Raw genomic sequence first — 19345 nt, 5'->3', positions numbered from 1 at the left:
AATATTGCAATAAAACCATGTCATTTTATTAAGTATATTCGTATTAACTTAAATGTGAATTTTTATCCTCATTAGTAAGCGTAAACCGTATTTGGGTCATAGTCATAAATGGAAAACCCAGATTCAAAACAGCAGTTTTAAACTTTTAACAATTTTGTTAAAATTTTGATAAAATCTCCATGGTATTTATGGACGATATAGAAGGAAACCTTTTCAGAATACAAAATTCAAGATAATAAGAAACATACATCTGAAGTTTTTGTAAAATGAAATAATGTTAACCCATAAACTGTGAAGGTCAAACTCAAGCTATGCCATATTCGGAAATTTTCCTAAAACCATAATGAAATACTATTTTGTTTTCAACCGAATGAAATGAAACTTAGGAAAAATATATAATAAAGACTAATATTTATAATGACATCGAAAAAATCGAATTTAACCCTTAAACGTAAATATATTTTTATAATTATATAAAATGTCCGTAATATATGAACAAAATATTCGAGAATATGAACAAATTTTGCGAGAAAATGGTGGGAGATAGAAAAAAACAGATATCAGATTTCGACAATCAAATTTAGATTATCATTAGTTTTCATTTTAGTTCACGTAGACAAGCTTTGGGCCAGTCTACATGTTGTGGTTTTTATGAATGGAGGAATTTTCAACGCACTTAGTAACAGACTTCATTGACTGAGTGGCAGACATCACTTGTCCATATAAAGTACCACTTAATGTAGAGAGAGAAAAATCGTGTCTTAGGCAATTGTCCGATTCTGGTAGTCTAGACTCTACGAACCACTCATAGTTTGATAATTGATGATTTTATAACTACATACTTATTTAAAAAGGTAGAGTTAGTCATTTTCTAAAAGAAGAAATTTTTTTTTAGTCAATAATATTAAAGGGAGATTATAATTAAATTTTTCGCTTGTTCTCTAGTTACATATGTATATGTATGGTCAAGGACCTTTCATATGATTCAAAATTTTCATATACATATTTTGTTTGCAAGAAATATTAAAAATAAAATCATGAAAAATATGTCTTAAGTTTTGAAAAAATTTAAATTTTAATGCATCATTAAACATCACTTCCACAGAAGCTAAAAAAAATCACTTGGTGCTCCTTTGAAGTGGTGATAAATGTTATTCTTGTTCTTGAAGTACTTCGTTTTTTTTTTTTTTGCTGGGATACAGATATAGATTATCAAATAAGTTACGTGGGTATCAAGGTACTATCAAATACATAGTATTAAAAAAGTTTGATCACATCAACTTCCCATCCCTGTATTTAACATATGTTTTTGTTATCTACTTTTTTATTATTATTTATTCAAGCCAAGATTCGAGTTATTAAAATTAGAGAAAAAATACGAAAGAAGTTGCCATAAGGTTTACATAGAGGAGCTAATAAAAATTTATAAATATTAATAAAAATATTTTAAAAACTTTTCATTGCCAGCACAACGACGATAAGAATTTTTATTACAACAAACATATAGTTGTAAAATATACATACAAAATAAAAGAATATAATTAAACTCACTCATAAATATAAACGTACATACATATATATACATATATATGTATTTATGTATGTATGCATGTTTATTTAAATATAGTCATATCAATTTGACAATAATACAATATAACAAAAGTTATCAGCATAATTGTCATCATAACAATGTCACTTTGACTGTCTCAATTTTGTGTGTGCTCAAGTACTTATTTATAAATACGAGAGCAACAGCAGAATTTGCAGTGAAAATTTTTTAACAACAGATCTCCCACTGTTTCCAAAAGAAGAGAAACCATTTTCGACAAACATATAAACAAAAATTATTTTTTTATATAAATAAAAAACTTAAAAAAATCTTGTTAGTTAATACTTAACACTAAGATTTTTTGGGGCCACCATCGTATACACAATTATCGCTTATCAAGCGATATATGTATACCTGTGTACTTGGAAACATGTATAAGAATGTAAATAAGTACATACATATGTACATACATACATATGTAAATTAGATCTGCCCTTAAAATCAAAATAGAAATAACAAACTTACATTACATACAATTAATCTATTGGATTTTTTATATGATATTCATATTTATGTACATACAATGTACATATGTATGTATATCAATTCATTTCAGATACTAAGAATAAAATGAGACCTATCTTATTAGAAATGTTATCCTAACTTTAAAATATTCCATTTAATGAAGGGCAGGATACTTACTTAATACGTATTTTTAAGAAAAATATTTGCATGAATATACATACATACATACGCATGTAAGTACATTTTCGTATCTTAAGGCTTAAAATGCGCTAATTTTATAAAAACAAAACAAATTATACACACATAAACATGATGACAAGACGCGAGCATGTGAAGTAGATGCAAGCATATATACATATGTGTGTATGTATGTATGTATGTATTTATGTAAAGTATGTGTAAATAAGTAAGCAACAATATAAATGTGTACAAATATTAAAGTTGGTATTTTTACGAACACAACCACTTCTTTTCTTCCTTTAATCTCATTTTTTTCTTATTGTACCCTTTTTTTAAGGATGCTTTCAGCAGACACTTACAAGTAAAAGGAATAAGCACGAACTCCACAAAATATCGGTCTGTATTCATACTAAGAATAACAAAAACATTTCTTATACACAACATTAATAACTTGAGGGCATATTAACTTGCAACGTCGGATTGTCACCATAATCGTTAGTATGTAATATGTGTGTGTGTTAGACATACATATGTATATGTACGTACATATCGTCACCTGAAACACAAACGGCCCTAACTAACCAAAAATTCAAAATCGATTTTATTGTTGATGTATTGCATCAAAACAAATGTCCAAAATGAGCGATTTTATTGATAAAAAACAAAAAGCCCTATCTACAAAAACATTTAAATATTAAAGGTAAAAATTCCAATTTATCCATTTTTATATACGCCAATGTCAACTGTCACAACAACTGATAGGTTTCACTATTAAACAATTTGTTTATTTACTACAGATAAATCGCGTTGATAGAAACAAACTTTTCAATTTAAATAGTCACCCCTATTCTGTATTTCGATTACGTTTCCGCATTCAGTTACGCTACGATCAAAAATTGGTATTCCAACAAAAAACGGAATCGTAAGAAAAAGAAGAAGCAATACCATTTTATTTCAATGCTTTACGATTGTGTGTATTCTGCATTACGATCGTAACTACGTTTTTCTAAGTCGTTATTTTAGTGACGGAGCTTCGAATCGAAGTGCGGAGAAAATTTCGATTCAAATTGAAATGCAAAATAAGGGTGAGTTTTTTGCTTCTCCTGTAAAATTTTAAAAATGTTAGATAGGGCCCTTTGCGTTTTAGGTGACGATATGTATAAATGCACTCATATTTGACAATAGAGTGTCCCAATGATTTTTTACAATCGTCAAACGAATAAAACTGAAAATAAAATAACAATATTTACTTAAATACTTCAGTGGGGGCTTTACAGTAATATAATAAATCAGCTTTTGAACCCGTATTTTTAAATATTTCAATAAAATTAGATTTTTTATTTTTTTTATTCAATTTAATATGACACCAATCAGATAAATACTTTAAATTTTTTACATCGACAATATAATTTACAAATCTCATACATAGTAATATAAATGTATATTGAGATTTTTTATGTACATTAGGATGGTTTTATCTCATATGGTAAAAAAATGTCTGAATTTTTTAGGGGGCACCCCCCTAAAATGTTTCTTTCTGTCAGATTTTAGGATTGCCAAAGTTTGAGCACAATTGGATGATGTTAACCCATGCCACTGGGGCCTCAAAGTTTTTGGCAGTTTGGCGACTTCGGCAACCCATATCTCTAGAACTGCTAAAGCTATTTGCCCGTGTCATACATCAAATTAAAGACTATACTGTTTATAATATTTTATATTCTACGCAATATAAAATAAATACTGAAACCGAAAAAAAGAGCTAATGTCCCAAAAAACGTGACAAGGTTCCCCTGAGAGCGAAGATGCGTTATTTGTATTATTATTGCTTATTATGGACGAATACTTTAACTTTGGAATCATTTCATTTAAATATGTTTGCTATGGTATACCATTAATTTCAGACCCACAACAATGTTTTCTTATGTCTTTTTTTTTCCTCATACTGTATCTTGACGGAAAAGATGTGCGCTCCAGGTCCAGTACAGCATGCCCGGTTGATGGCAACACGTATTTACTGTCTGAAAATACAACTCTTCCGTGACCAGTTTAAGCAGACTCCTAAGAACAAGAGGCCCTAGAAGCACTTTGTGTTTTCATTGCCCACGCCCCCAGACCTAGACCTCATTCTAAAAAAAATATTTTAGAACGGTGCATATTTAAAAAATGTATTTTGAGTTATGGTAGTCTTGTAGTAATTTTAATTTTATAATAATAACACAGGCCAACGAAATGAAGGTTTGTAAGAACTTTCGAAACCAATTTGACTATTTTATTTTATTTTTAGCTGCTGAATCTAATATCCAATTTTTTCTATCACCCACCATTTTCTCGCAAAATGGCATCGAATATTTTGTTCATACATATATTACAAACATTTTATATATGTAATTATAAAAATATATTTACGTTTAAGGGTTAATTTTAATGTTTTCGATGTCATCATAATTACGGGTCTTCATTATATATTTTTCCCAAGTTTCATTTAAATCAATTGAAAACAAAATAATATTATCCATAAATCCATGGAGATTTTATTAAAAGTTTAAAACTGGCGTCTGAAGGGTTTCCCATTTACGACTATGTCCCAAAATACGGTTTACAATATCTAATGACATTTAAATTAATACAAATATACTTAATGTAATGACATGGTTTTATTAGAATATTTCCCAAAATTTGTTTAAATATTTCTCATTTAAGAGTTTTTTGACACTAAATGATCGGAGGAATTTGTAATAACTTTAACAATTTGTAAAAGATTTTTGTGTTTTATATCTTTTTGGAACGATACATTATTTTCTGTTCAAAAAGATAAATTTATTGACATTTTTGTAAAAATCGTTTATTTAGACTTATATGAGTGTTGCTAATTTTTGTAGAGATACTAAAACATTTAACATAATTATGAGATCAAAAACCCTATTCGGGTGGGTCCGGTTGTATAGGGGCTAGGTGAAATAATGGACCGATTTCAACCATTTTCAATAGCGTTTATCAAAGGTGGCGTTCATTCAAATTTCATCAACTTATCTTAAAAATTGCGACCTGTAGCGTGCGCACAAGATGATTCTGAGCCAATTGGTATACTTTAAGGTGGATGTAGGACCAACATTTTTGGATGTTACAAACATCATCACAAACGCATAATACCCTACCCACTATAGTGGTGTAGGGTATTATTAAATGTTATTATAATTTATATAGTAAGATAAGAATTTTTATGTAATTTTTTATTATTAATAGGATTTTATTTTAGGGCCTCATTTTATAAAACAAAAAAAAAAATAAATTGTATGTAAAAAATTAAAATTTTCGAAAAATTATTGTTAATATTAATTACAAATGTGTTAGTATTAAGTTTAAATATTAAATAAAGAAAAATTATTGAAAAATTTTATTATATATCAGAATGAAAAGAGTTTAATTCCTGAAAAACCTAAACATTCAGAGGTAAGTTGGAAGGTGTTTTTTACAGGTTTCTAACCTTCATTAGATACCACATTCCAGACACCTTCGGTCACGAAATCCGAAATTTTGATTAAATTATAGGTCTTAGGCCTATTCTGACTCCATTTTTGGATTCAGAGTGGGGTTTTACCTGAAGGGTCACTTTCAAGCCATATTCAGCCAGTAGTTTTCAAAATTATAGGAAACAAAAAAAATTAAATATTATTGTATTATGGGTTTTAGGTCCAACATTCATCAAAATTTCAAATAATTTTTTTTTTTTTGTAGAATCCAAAAATGATCTCAGAGTGGGCCTGGAACCAATATTTCATAAAAATTCCCGAAATTTTTTTTATTTTAAGCTATTTGTGGTATTATATCGGGGCCTTGAGGCCTAGAGCTGCAAAAATTTAACATTTAAGATTAGTACTAAAGCTGAATCCGAAAATGAACTCATATTGGACCTGCGACCAATATTTCATAAAAAATTTCAGTACATTTGGGGGTTTTGTCTTGACTATTGAGAAATTTGCTAGCAAAGACAAGAACCTCACAAATTAAAAAAATCTTGATATGGAATGAAATTTCGAGGGATATTTGGTTCAAAATTTTTATGAAATATTGGACCTAGCTCGATTCTGAAACTATTTTCGGATTCAGCATAGATTTTAGTTAGTAAATGACAAATTTCAGTTGCCCTCGGCCTCAAGATCCAAAAATAACAGCACAAATTGTTCGAAGTAAAAAAATCAGGAATTTTGATAAAACAATGGACCTAGGTCCATTCTGAGTCCATTTTCGAATTCAGCGTACGAATTTCCAGAAATGTGAGTTTCCAGCCAGATTCGGCCAGTAGTTTTCGAGATTTAAGTAAACAAAAAAATAATTTTGAAATGTTGTTGTAGAATGGGTCCTAGGTCCACCAATCACCAAAATTTCTGATTTTTTTATTTTTGCTACAAACTCGGGAACTACTGGCCGAATCTAGCTGCAAACTCACTTATTTTAATTTAATAGTAAAATTTTTCTTTAATATAAAAACTTCTTAAAATGTTATTAAATATTACATATCGTCACCTAAAACGCAAACGGTCCTATCTAAAATAAATTTTAAATTTTTTAAAATTTTACAGGAGAAGCAAAAAACAATTTAAATTGAAAAGTTTGTTTCTATCAACGCGATTTATTTGTAGTAAATAAACAAATACATTATAATCAACAATAAAATCGATTTTGAATTTTTGGTTAGTTAGGGCCGTTTGCGTTTCAGGTGACGATATATAAGATAAGAATTTTTATGTAATTTGTTTATTATTTACTAGGATTTTATTTTAATTAATTAAAAAAACTGCAAGTAAGAATGTATAGTCGGTCATATTCGACAATATGATACCCTGCATCTTTGAGTAGTATATAAAAAATTTAATTTATTTTAAATAATAAACCATTTAGTTGTTTATTGCCTTATTTCCAAAATATTTTAACAATTTGTTGACAAAATATGGACTTCTGAAAGAGGGGTTATACGGAGGCAAGGAAAAATATGGACCTATACTTATACATTTTGGTAGAGGGATTTGCGTATATACTAAAGTTATTTATGCAAAATTTCATCGTGATATTAGTGTTTATAAGTGAATTTTGACGTTCAAGTCATTTTTTGAAGGGGTCTTTGTATGGGGGCTAGGGTCAAATGACTCCTAATCATTACGAAAATCGGCAAGTAGGAGACTTCTAGGAAACATATATTACATGTACCATACTTAACATTATATATTCTAGTTGCATAAAACTATCTTATGCAAAATGTTATCAAGATTGCTGCAAAACTAACATATTTATGAGTATTTAAACAGTATTCCAAATCGTTACCGATACTGCCCACTTTCAATATCAAATAAAATATTTGTGGACATTTTCAGCTTCTTAGCTCTTTCGGACCCTGTGGTACTTTCAACAGACATACGGACATGGCTAAATCACTTTAGAATTTAATAAGGAGCCAGAGTATATGTGAGTATACAACCAATATTTTGATGTGTTACAAACTTAACAAACAAAATCAATATATCCCTCTTCTGTTTTGATGGTGAGTGGGTATAAATATAAAATACATAAAAATCAAGGATAAAGGTACACACTTTTGTATAACTGCTTAAAATGTTTTCTCTTAGAAGGCTAATGAACAATGCGGTATACAGTAAGTTACAGCATTGGTGATACTTGATGGTAAACATGTATTGTATGTATGTATGTATGTATATGTATGGATGTACATGTTTTTGCGGGGCAACTGGCGTGGTATGGTAAAACATAATGGCTGTAAAATGTGGTTTGGTTATCAAAATAGCAGGCAAATACGATGATCCTATTAACCCTTAATGCAAAATCGACAAACAACCGTTTTCGCTTTGGTTTCTTTTGCCATTAACTTTGTGTGATTGCAGAAATTCGTAGAAGGGTTCATTTTTAAATGGATCAATGAAAAACAACAATGCTGAAATTTGCGTTTGCAATGTACGTTTTACAATTTCTTTATGTCTGTACTCGAATTGACGTGTCAAAACAAAACATTTGCCTTATCGCTCTTTGACGTGTTTTCTATTGTTTTACCTCGCCAACAATTTATGTTGAGACGTGCTTCTTTAACGGTTTAACAATAATTAAGAAAAGTATATATTTTGGTGTTTTTTTTATTTTGCATAGAAAATTTCAATCTTAGATTTCAGTGGCGTTGAAAGTATAAGTCAAATTAAGCAATTGATACACGACAATAAATTTTTTAAAATCGTAATCTATCTAGAATTATCACTCTAAAAATATGTCGGATCGAAAAACTTTCAACTTCAAAAATAAAACATTTTGTGAAAATAACTTTAGAAAACAGAGTTTTATTTGTTATTTATGTACTATGTGGATTTTCCAGTGCCTCATTTCAGTTTTTTAAAGATTTAACAAATCTTATAACTTTTATATTTGTATTCGATTCGAAAAAATACAGATTCGAGGAACAGATAGTACGTGTAGATGATTTTACATTCAGAATTGAATTATTTTTTAATTTCATAAGGACCAAATGCTCTAACATGTTCTCGAAGGCGTACTGCATTAATAGCTATAAAACCGGATGCATCTCGTGGTACATAGCCTCCATGGACATCCATGGAAACCAATTCCTGATTGTACAATGATTTTTTCAAACATAAAGCCTCCCTAGCAATAGCTTGACAGTAGCCAGGTCTTAATTCGATGGTGACATGGCCGGAAACGTTGTTTTGCGATAATTCTAAACATTGACGAACATAACTTGCTTCAGGACTAAACCAAAAGCCATTATACACATAATCGGTCATGCGATCTCTAAGATATTGTTTGCAACGCAAAACCTGTAAAAATATTATAAGTAATACATTTATGGGCACGAAATAATAGATTTAATAACCTCTTTGTCTAAACAAAATACTTCCAAGTCTTGATGAGCTTGAAAGAGTACAGTTCCGCCAGGTGTTTCATATACGCCTCGGGATTTTAGGCCTACATAACGATTTTCGACAATATCAATACGACCGATACCATAAGAGCCGGCAATTTGATTCAAATATTTAAGCATTTCCAAAGGCTTTTGCTCCTTGTCATTCAATTTTACCGGCAATCCTTTTTCAAACGTTATCTTTATTCTCACTGGTGTCTTGGGAGCCTGAGTTAAAGGATCTTTAGTCATTTCGTAGAGAGTATCAGGAGCAATATGATTGGGATCTTCTAAAACTCCCGATTCATAACTGATGTGTAGAACATTGGCATCAGTACTCCAAGGTGTAGATGGCTTAGCGGTTACTGGTATGTTGTGCAATTTAGCATATTCAATTAAATCCAAACGACCTTGGAAACGCTTACAGAATTCTTCATCTCTCCAGGGAGCAATAATCTAATTGAAAATGAATTAAATAATACTGTAAATTTAAAATTTTTTTGTTCTCTACGTACCTTTATCTCTGGCATTAAAGCAAAAGCACACAACTCAAATCTTACTTGGTCGTTGCCCTTACCAGTAGCACCATGTGACAAATATTTGGCATTGTACTGCTTAGCTGCTTCAATTAATGCCACAGTTATGCACGGTCTGGCCAAAGATGTTCCTAATAAGTAGCGTTCCTCATATATCAAACCCATTTGTACTGCTGGCCATATATAATTTTTAGCAAAATCTTCCTTCACGTCCTTGACGATTACGTCTGTAGCGCCTATTTTAAGGGCTTTCTGTTTGGCTGCTTCGAAATCTTCCTCTTGCCCAACATCGGCCATTAAGCATATGACTTCATATCCTTTTTCTAACAACCATTTTAAAATACAAGATGTATCAAGACCTCCGGAATATGCTAAAATAACTTTCTCTGGCATAGTGCTAATGTTAACTGGAGCAATGTCCATCAAAAACTAAATCTACTTTAAATAATTTAATTGAAATAATAAGTATTTAAAATCATACTCAAAGATAATTAACCGGCTGAAAGTTGTCAAGTTCGTGTATTCAAAAGATAATGCGATCGACCACTAGAGAGCTTTTTCTCAGACATCTTCTAAACATTTCCACTGATAAGCAGATAATAATATTTCACTCTAAGACCTTCATATATACAAATATTTATATGTAAGTATGCAACCTATTGTATTTATTGCGTATATGTATGTATTTGTACTATAATTTAAAATGCCATCTTAGTGTTCCGAAATTAAGAAATTCATCCGATTAATAGATTACTAACTAGTTATTTCGATGTCAATGTAATTGACTATTTAAATAATTATATCTAGTTGAAATTTCAGATTATAAATAAAGTAATTGAATAAAAACAAATACAATTGTAAAGGAACAACACCTCATCCTTTGATCCATCCTAGATACATTTAACGTCGTCAGTTTGGTTCTATAGAAAAAAACATATTCTTATGGGTGTATAAAAGTATGCAAGTTTTGTCACACAACCATTATATAATACATATAAATAAAGATTAGTATACATATACTGTATAAATGCGGTTTTCGTATTTAATATATTTCTTATGTATGTTAAAATAACATAAGCTTTTCAACACATGCATTTGGATTTACATCTTAAAACTAATCCACTGATGCGCAACTTAAACCAAAAAGGCTATTAAAAACAAAATTATTATGTATGCATATATTTTTTTTTTTAAGAAATCACAAACTTAGTTTAGAAAATGTTACCATAATATGATCTTTTATTGACGAATAAAACTAAAAAAGAGATAATATTACTTTTATCAGCAGTTCATTTATTTTTACAGCATGTCAAAAAAGCTATGGAAATTTACCAAATTTTTAACTATGCTAATACCTTAGCGGAATACAGATGAGTTTTTCTATTAGTATACAATTTAAACATATTGCTCACTTACTGGAAATTTGGTATATCAAAAAAAAAATATAGTTTTGATAAAAACACCTTTGAATGTTTCACGCCTTTTTAATGGTTTTAAATAAATTTTCGAATGGAATTTGGAAAATTCGAACATTACATTATATTGTTATCAGACATATACATATATGTATGTAGGCATCTGATACATATATGTATATTCCAAATTTCGGCATATTTGAGCTACAGGAAGTGGTTTCAAAATTCTGTTAAATTTTCAACAACATACTAAGAAAACTCAGAATGTTTGTCATCAAACGTGCCTATGTGTACAAAATTTCAACCAAATCGGTCCACGGGAACTGGTCGAAAATTTAGTTACAAAGCAAGTTAAATAAAATCTTGTAAAAAATAGTTTTTAACTAGTTTTAATGAATTATTTTCTAAAAATCTTTAACCTTGATTTGTTTTTAGTTTTAACGAAAAAACTAATTTCTCGACAAAATCCGACACAACTAAATCTATATATGTATATAAAAATGAATGTGTGTTTGTTTGTATGTTTGAACGTTATAGACTACTAAGCGGCTGAACCGATTTTCTTGAAATTCACAGCGTATTCCTGCATGTCTGGAATAGGTAATAGGCTACTTTTTATTTTGAAATTCCAAGTGGGCGAGGAGCCACGTCCATATTAAGAAAATATTAAATCCGTATATTTTAGATAATATAACAGTTAGAGTCCTCAAATTTTGTCGAAGCAACTTTAGTGTCAAATAATTATTTAGGACAAAAAGTAGGCGGACTATCAGTAGGGGGCGTGGCACCTCCCATATAAATTAAATACAAAAATACGTTTATCTTGGAAACTATTACAGTTATAATCTTCAAATTTTGCACGAAAAACTTTAACATCCACCTAAACATTTTGGGTAATAAATTGGCGGAATACCCATGAGGGGAGCGGCACCTCCCATATTAATTAAAGACAAAAAATCGTTTATCTGGAAAACTAATGGAACTAAATTCTTCAAATTTGGCACGAAGAACTTAAATATTCATCTGAACATTTTGGAGAAAAAAAAGCGGACTTTCATCTGGGGGGTCTTGAAGCCCCGACATGAATCAAATAGAAAAATTCGTATATCTGAGAAACTATTAGAGCTAGAAACTTCAAATTTTACATGGAGAACTTTGAAATTCATGTGAACATTTAGAGCATAACGGGCGGACTTTCAATGGGTGGCTGACACAACATACATGAATTAAATACAAAATTTCGTGCATCTTGGAAACTCTTATATTATTCAAATTTTTTATTGATAGATAGAAATTGGCGATAGATAGAAACTGGCGAACTTGCAATAACTTGCTTGACATCTTTCATAAGTAACATATAATAAATCTGGTATTTATTTAAACACATTCCTTTTAGGGTAGCAAAGCACACTGGGTATAGCTAGTTTTATATAAACCTTGATGACCCTGCCGAACTTTGATCGTTTTACAGCATCCATACATTTTAACTTTGGTATTCTGTATTTTGATTCGACTCTTCGCCACGTAAACAGCAAATTACAAAAACATAGCAAAATCGTAATGCAGAATACACACAATCGTAAAGCATGAAACAAAATGGAATTGCTTCTTCTTCTTTTTCTTACGATTCAGTTTTTGTTGGAATTACTTTTTTCGATTGTTGGTCACTTATCTTACTTATTTTTATTACACGCTTTACATAACATTAAGAACTTTACGTTCGATAGCAAAATGGTGTATTGCTTTTTTAAACAATATTGTACGTAAGTTATAATAAGGAAACGACTTCTTTAAAGGATTTAATTACTCTTTATATTTATTATATAATTTTTATAATTACAATAATGTATCTTTATAAACTGAAGAAGTTTTACTTTACCTTATTTTGATGTAATTTTCATTTCTATTAAACTACGCTGTTATTTTGTATTATAGAAAAAATATAGAGCTATACTATTTCAATCAAAAATAAAAAACAAAGATTTTATAATTTCTTGAAATTGAATACAAATAAAAATCTTACTATAAAAATTTCATACATTCAAAATGTAAAAATGAAAAGAAAAATGTGTCGATAAAGTATCAACATGGTTTCACAAAAGGCGAGAATGATAAATTACTAATATTATGTATAAAAATTATGTAATTGAAAAAAATGAAGAATACTTTATTTACTTTAAATTATTTAGTTTAGTCTTTGAGTTATGGGCAATTTTTTACGTCTACGCCTAGCTAATTGTTGTCGTTCCCAATACTCATAATATCGTTCATGTTTTAGCCATTCTTGGTACTTATACCACCATTCCTCCCACTTGATATAGTCCTGAAGGAAAGTAAAATATGGGCCCAAAAAAATTAGCATTATGGAAAAATTGTTTAAAAATTAACGCACCTTTAGATCTAAGTCCCTTAAGTATCCACGAGATTTATAATATTCGTAACGAACGCGTACGTCATCCCAAGACAACATGCCCGACGGTGCTGTTGTTGCTAATTCCTCAGGGAAATGGCCAACCGGTGCTGGCGAATACGAATAGCGACGCGGCGGAGATTCCAAGCCCTCTTCTATCATAACTTTCAGAGCTCCTCCAGCGGAATCTTTTGTAATACGCATATTTTCCATATTGCTTCGATCAATAGACCACTGTGCCATTTTACCGAAACGTTCCGACAAAGTTAGACGCGTAGTAGCTGTGAATGTAGGTAACGGAGTTTCATCACTGTCCGATGCACCTGAATCGTCTGACTCTGAAGAAGAGTGTTTTTTGCGCTTTTCTCCTTCAATTTTTATACGCGTCCGAAGCTAAAAAATGCAAGATTATTAATAATTTATGTAATAACAGATTCGGACATTTTTTGTTTACACATTATTATACAATTATAATTGAGCCAAATGATATGGGGGCATTTCAAAATTTTTCGAACAGGATTTGAACCTTACCCATTTTGATTTTTTTTTTTTAACTTTATACACACATTGTTTTTATAAATACGAAGTTTAAAGCTCAAAATTTCCAAATTCATTACGGTTTAGACTTTATGAAGGTTCAAAGTTCATATTTTTTAAGATTTTTTTCAACACGCATTAAATTTAACATCGTATATTTTCTAAGCCTATCTCAGCAAAAAAAGACGTGCAAAAGAAGTAGTAAATGCATGGGTTCAACTTGTAATGAACTGGTTCATATTTAGGTGAAACATGCATGATTTTAACATTAGCGTGTCATTGGCGTGCATGGGTTCGTATTTGGAAAAATAGTTCCGCATTAAAATGAGTGCGTACAACCAACGAACATTCGATGATTCTCAAGCGAATTTGCATTGGTGCATTATTTGATTTTGAATTAGATTAAAATTCATGCAGAGTAAAATTTTGTTTTAAACCCCCTAAGCAGTCAGTCAACTTTTTTTATTAACGTTTTTTTTTTCTTATTAATGTTAAAATGGAGTTAATATTAATTTAATTAACAATCTAATAAAAAAATTTATGTTATTTTTAATATTTATTGTATAAAATGCACGTTTGCGTTAAATTCTAAGAGAATACCAAATTATAGTAAAATATTACAATTCCTAAAGTGGAGGTACATGAGTGAACTGGGTACATTTTTTCATGCCTTCACTTATGACAAATTTATTAGAATTTAGGCATATATTTAAAACGCATTAAATAGAATACGTACAAAAGAAATCATGAAAATATCCCTTCTTGTTGAGCAACTTCAAAATTTTTTGCTGGGATGACTTGTAGTTTGACAGCATTTTATTTAACATATTATAGCTTTAACGTAAGGATAATGACATCAGAAACGTCCTTTATTCAAGGATATCTCAAAAAGGTACCTTTCTTTATTCCTTCATATAAGATTGCTAACAGTGTATTCAACAATATATAAACAATTCAGAATGGGACAATGAGGGTGATGAACACAATAAAGGTCTGAAAATTCCAGACAAAAAATAAATATTTCATTAACTAAAACTTATATATTTTGAAATTTGTGTGGAAACGATGTAATTTTACTAATAGCTTATTTTCTTGAGATTCCCTCTTTGTCCCATTCTGATTTGTTTATATTTTGCTCATGACACTTTAAGCTACTTTTGGTGAAGGTATACAAAAAATGGATGGTACCTTTTTTTTTGAGATATCCTATTAAACTACAAGATATAGGCTTTAATTAGGGACTAAAACGATTAAAATCTGATAAATAGTTTAGAAAATATACGATGTCAAATTTAATACTTGTTAAAAAAAAGTCCTAAAAAATATGAACTTTGAACCTCGATAAAAACATTTTGAAGAACTTTAAATTTTGCATTTACACGAAGAATGTGTTTGCTGAATGTCATCAAAATCGGAGGAGGTCATGTTCAAAATCCCACTTTTTTATGATCGAAATTTGTTTAAATTATCCTATGTATATACATATGTATGTACATTAGACCGACTCACAAAAACTGGTGCTTGAGTTACCCCACTCAAAACATTTGCTGTTATGTAATATAATGTTACCCAAAATATTTTGAGTTTAGTTAGTGCTGTTGGTTCGTGAGCTGGACAGTTTTCAAGAAAATATCGTATGGGGGACACGATTTTTCATGTTCAATTCAATATTTTACCCAGCTTCATAAAATCTTCGTTTTATTTTATGATGGTTCCCAAAATATTTTTAGTCTATCCATGGCCGTTCGTGAGATGGACTGGTTACAAAAAAGTCCCTTTTTAGTTATTTTTTTAAATTTTACAGTTTTTTCTTAAACAATATATACAGTATGTTGTAATTTGTAACCGCTTATGGCCTATTGGCTAGGTTATTGAACATTGATAAACAAAATAAAAAATAAATAAATAAAAAATGTGGTATTATTTGAAAGGTTTTTTGAAGCCACGTCTAGTGGTGCGCAAAATTTACAAAATTGTGCATACATTTTATTTATATCAGTGAAAAACCTAAAAATATTTTGATTAATACATCATTGGACGCGGCTTTTAAACTCCTTTAAACGATACCCAATATTGGATATTTTGTTTCAAAACAAAACTTGGTCCAGCTCACGAACGGTCATCGCTAGACTCAAAATATTCTGGGAATCATAAAACAAAGCAAGGTAAATTTTGAAAGGGGTAACAAAAACACGTTTTTGCTTTCCATAAAGAGTGAGTCGGTCTAATGTACACAAATATTTTGTTTTAGTTCGAACTAATAATTTAGCATAAAATGTCCAAAGTTCAGAAGTAATTTAATTAAATTTAAACGTCCTATTAGGTACCGTAGTTCTTGAGTTTATTAATTATATAGATTCCAAATATAATGCATTAGTGATTTAAACTATTAGTTAATGGGATACGAGTGGGATTTCTATCAAAAAAATAATTTTTAAATCAAGAATATGATAACATAAAACATAACATAAAAATCTTATGTTTCCAAATCTAATCGTTGTTATATAGTACATGATTGATAGAAATATTTAAATTGTGGACGTATGTATATTACCTCTTTATCCTTTTTCTTCTTTTTGGGTGGTACAACAGCTGAAGTAGTAGGTTCTGGTGGCTCTGGCGGTCTATTTTTCAACCGTGGATCTTCTGGAGGCGAATGACGACTGGATCGTGTTACTTTAACTTGACCATCAGAATGATTATCAATGCTGCGTTGACGGCTTATGTGTCGCACAACATCATTACGATGATATTTCTCAATAGTCGATCCACGTGAAGGAGAAACAGGGCGCCCAGGCATTCGAGCAGCTGATGACGCTGAAGATGACGTAGAGGCTGTTACAGCACCACGTTGATAATGCATAGAACGAGAAGATGACGATTTTGGGGGTGGAGACCGAGGACCACCCCGTACGCGTGGCAAAGAAAGTGAACTGAAAATAATGTCAAATAGATCACCTTTTTAGATTAACTTTTTAATTTTGTAAAACTTACCGAGATCTATGACGATGGCTAGGCGAACAAACCGAACATGAATCATCCGAACAACTACTAACCGAACTATTTGTGCGCGATCGACACGAATTCTAAAAAAATTAGGAAAATATTAATTATATTTACAATAATTTTAAATTTTTAGTTTAACTTACCCTTGGTAAGTTATTAATTACCAAGGGAAAAATATTAACTATATTTACAATAATTTTAAATGTTTAGTTTAACTTACCCTTGGTGGAGGTGAAGGTGGTCTTTTAGATCGTGGCAATATCAGTCCTCTTTGTTTCGAAGATATCCCACTAACATTGGATGGTGGAGGGCTACGACGGCGCCCCATATTTAAACTTGATGGCGAACTGCGACGTCTCTCGATTGGCGAACGCGATTGTTTACGACGAATTGGCGGTTCGGGTGGTGATCGAGGTCTTCCACCACCCCCTGGTCTGCGAACACCCATATCCGATGGCGAGCGCGGTGGTCCGCCGCGTAACGGAGGTGAACGAGGACGACCTCCGCGGGTTTGACCTTCTACCGACGACGGTGGTGAATTTCGAACACGGCTTATACGATTTACCATGTCTCGCGAGGTTGGTGGCGGCGAACGACGGCGTGTAGGTGGTGACAGAGGTGGAGTTTTACGTAAACGCGAGTGACTTCGAGAACGCGGAGATCGCGACCGACCGTAACGTCCACCAGATAATGGTGGACCACTAGTCGAATTGTAACGGTAACCGCTTCCGCTACTTCCACCAGCTGCACTACCCACAACCGCGACATCTGTTTCACGATCACTTTCTCCGGAACTACTCTCGCCTTGTATATACATTTTCTTATAACCGGTATGACGCCAACGATTGGGATCCTTTTCCTCGACTTCCAAGAGTTTCTTATCCCAATAATCGTTGGTGTTGGCTCTTGCTTTCTTCATAACGTTATCAATTTCCCGACGTTTACCAGCTGGTAATGATGGATCTAAAGTACAAAAAAACATTTTACTCATAAACGCACCCAATATCACAAATGTCTATACATTTACCTGTTATACGTGTTACTGTTGGCTGGCGGTCCATGTGTAACTTTGGATTCATATCCATACCGCCACGACGACGCGACGAAGACATGTTTCGAACTTATTGCACGACTTTTACGAATTTATACAAGACTCTGTAATTTTTTATATATTTTTTCAATTTATATTAGAAATAAACTTTTTACGCGTATTAAAGAAGCTGTAAAACACAGATTACAAAATATAAATTTTTATTTTAGTTAAATTGAATAAAACTATGAAATTTTTATTAAAACACTTCCACATAGGTATCAATACTTTGTTAAATATTTCGTTTAATTCTTATTATATTTTTATTAAACAATTATCGTTTCGAACCCGCATATTATAACATTTATATTTATGACCAATAATATATTTTTTTTTTTTTTTTGTTAATTTATCGAAATATAAAATAGAAAACGACTGAATGCGTTGACGATTTGGCATCAGTTTAGATAAAAAATTTACAGCATTTGGATGTGATTGTCGAAAAATGTGGCAATATAAAGAAAAAATAATATACTTTTCAAGGAAATAAATAATAAAATATATTTAATGAATAAGACTATTATTATGAAAAAGGTCCTTGAAATTTATTACTTTTTTACTTTATACTCCAAACTGAAAGCACACTACGCGAATTATCATTTTTTTCCAATTTAACCGATACCGCACCGAATATGTTCATTACAAATAAATCTATTTCGTATTATTCCTGTTATATCACTTTGACACAGAGGTATGCAAATCATTATTTAAAGTATATATCCGATTCCAAAAAAAGTTATTCTTTATTTCTAAAAATGTTCGTGAAAACTTGGACAAAACCGGCTGCATGTATTGCATAAAATTTATATTAACAATCACAATTTAACTTTTTTATCATTGTTTAATATAATTATAATTTATCGTAAATGCATGGTAGCGAACATTTTATTACTATCAACAAATATATTTTAAGAGTCACACATATGATCTTACGTTTCAAAACTATAGCAACTCGTTTAATGTCTTCATTTAAAATTTGATTTAATTTTTATTAACTTTTTATTTTTTTCAACAAGGAAAATATTTCTCTATTCGACGGCGGCCATTTTCCAAATGTATATAAAAAGTTGACAAAATGTACATGGTTGCATTTTATACCAGATTTGTATTTTCGATAACAACAGATAACGTTCCAATGTAAGAAAATAGAGTTTAGAACTATCGAAGCCTTCATATCAACA

The 19345-nt window shown here is 30.6% G+C and overlaps 2 protein-coding genes across 2 annotated transcripts; both read right to left on the bottom strand.

The window, feature by feature from the left end:
* Nucleotides 1–8572: 8572 nt before the first annotated feature.
* Nucleotides 8573–10259, bottom strand: LOC119600112 (argininosuccinate synthase). The gene is made up of 3 exons (XM_037950179.1): nt 9686–10259; nt 9144–9626; nt 8573–9087 (listed from the first exon to the last, which is right to left on the bottom strand). The coding sequence occupies exons 1-3, from the start codon at nt 10127–10129 to the stop codon at nt 8752–8754; spliced, it is 1263 nt and encodes a 420-aa protein (XP_037806107.1). The 5' UTR covers nt 10130–10259; the 3' UTR covers nt 8573–8751.
* Nucleotides 10260–12919: 2660 nt separating this feature from the next.
* Nucleotides 12920–19311, bottom strand: LOC119600102 (serine/arginine repetitive matrix protein 1). Its single transcript, XM_037950161.1, has 7 exons — nt 19098–19311; nt 18102–18294; nt 17295–18037; nt 17063–17154; nt 16623–17001; nt 13514–13924; nt 12920–13444 (listed from the first exon to the last, which is right to left on the bottom strand). Exons 2-7 carry the CDS (start codon nt 18184–18186, stop codon nt 13307–13309), a joined length of 1848 nt encoding a protein of 615 aa, XP_037806089.1. The 5' UTR covers nt 18187–18294; nt 19098–19311; the 3' UTR covers nt 12920–13306.
* Nucleotides 19312–19345: the final 34 nt, after the last annotated feature.

The sequence above is a fragment of the Lucilia sericata genome, unplaced genomic scaffold (assembly GCF_015586225.1).
Source record: "Lucilia sericata isolate MDLA Ls3-8-SP2 unplaced genomic scaffold, ASM1558622v1 Contig000104F_arrow, whole genome shotgun sequence".
NCBI classification, from domain to species: domain Eukaryota; kingdom Metazoa; phylum Arthropoda; class Insecta; order Diptera; family Calliphoridae; genus Lucilia; species Lucilia sericata.
This window is presented reverse-complemented; position numbering and strand designations above follow the sequence as displayed.

Excerpts from the sequence above, each read along its gene's own strand:
- LOC119600112 (XM_037950179.1), bottom strand. The coding sequence starts at position 10,129 with ATGGACATTGCTCCAGTTAACATTAGCACTATGCCAGAGAAAGTTATT. Across the intron at positions 9,627-9,685 it reads CTTTAATGCCAGAGATAAAG|ATTATTGCTCCCTGGAGAGA; the intron begins GTACGTAGAGAA and ends ATTTTCAATTAG. Across the intron at positions 9,088-9,143 it reads TATTTTGTTTAGACAAAGAG|GTTTTGCGTTGCAAACAATA; the intron begins GTTATTAAATCT and ends ATATTTTTACAG.
- LOC119600102 (XM_037950161.1), bottom strand. The coding sequence starts at position 18,186 with ATGTCTTCGTCGCGTCGTCGTGGCGGTATGGATATGAATCCAAAGTTA. Across the intron at positions 18,038-18,101 it reads AACAGTAACACGTATAACAG|ATCCATCATTACCAGCTGGT; the intron begins GTAAATGTATAG and ends TTTGTACTTTAG. Across the intron at positions 17,002-17,062 it reads AGCCATCGTCATAGATCTCG|TTCACTTTCTTTGCCACGCG; the intron begins GTAAGTTTTACA and ends CATTATTTTCAG.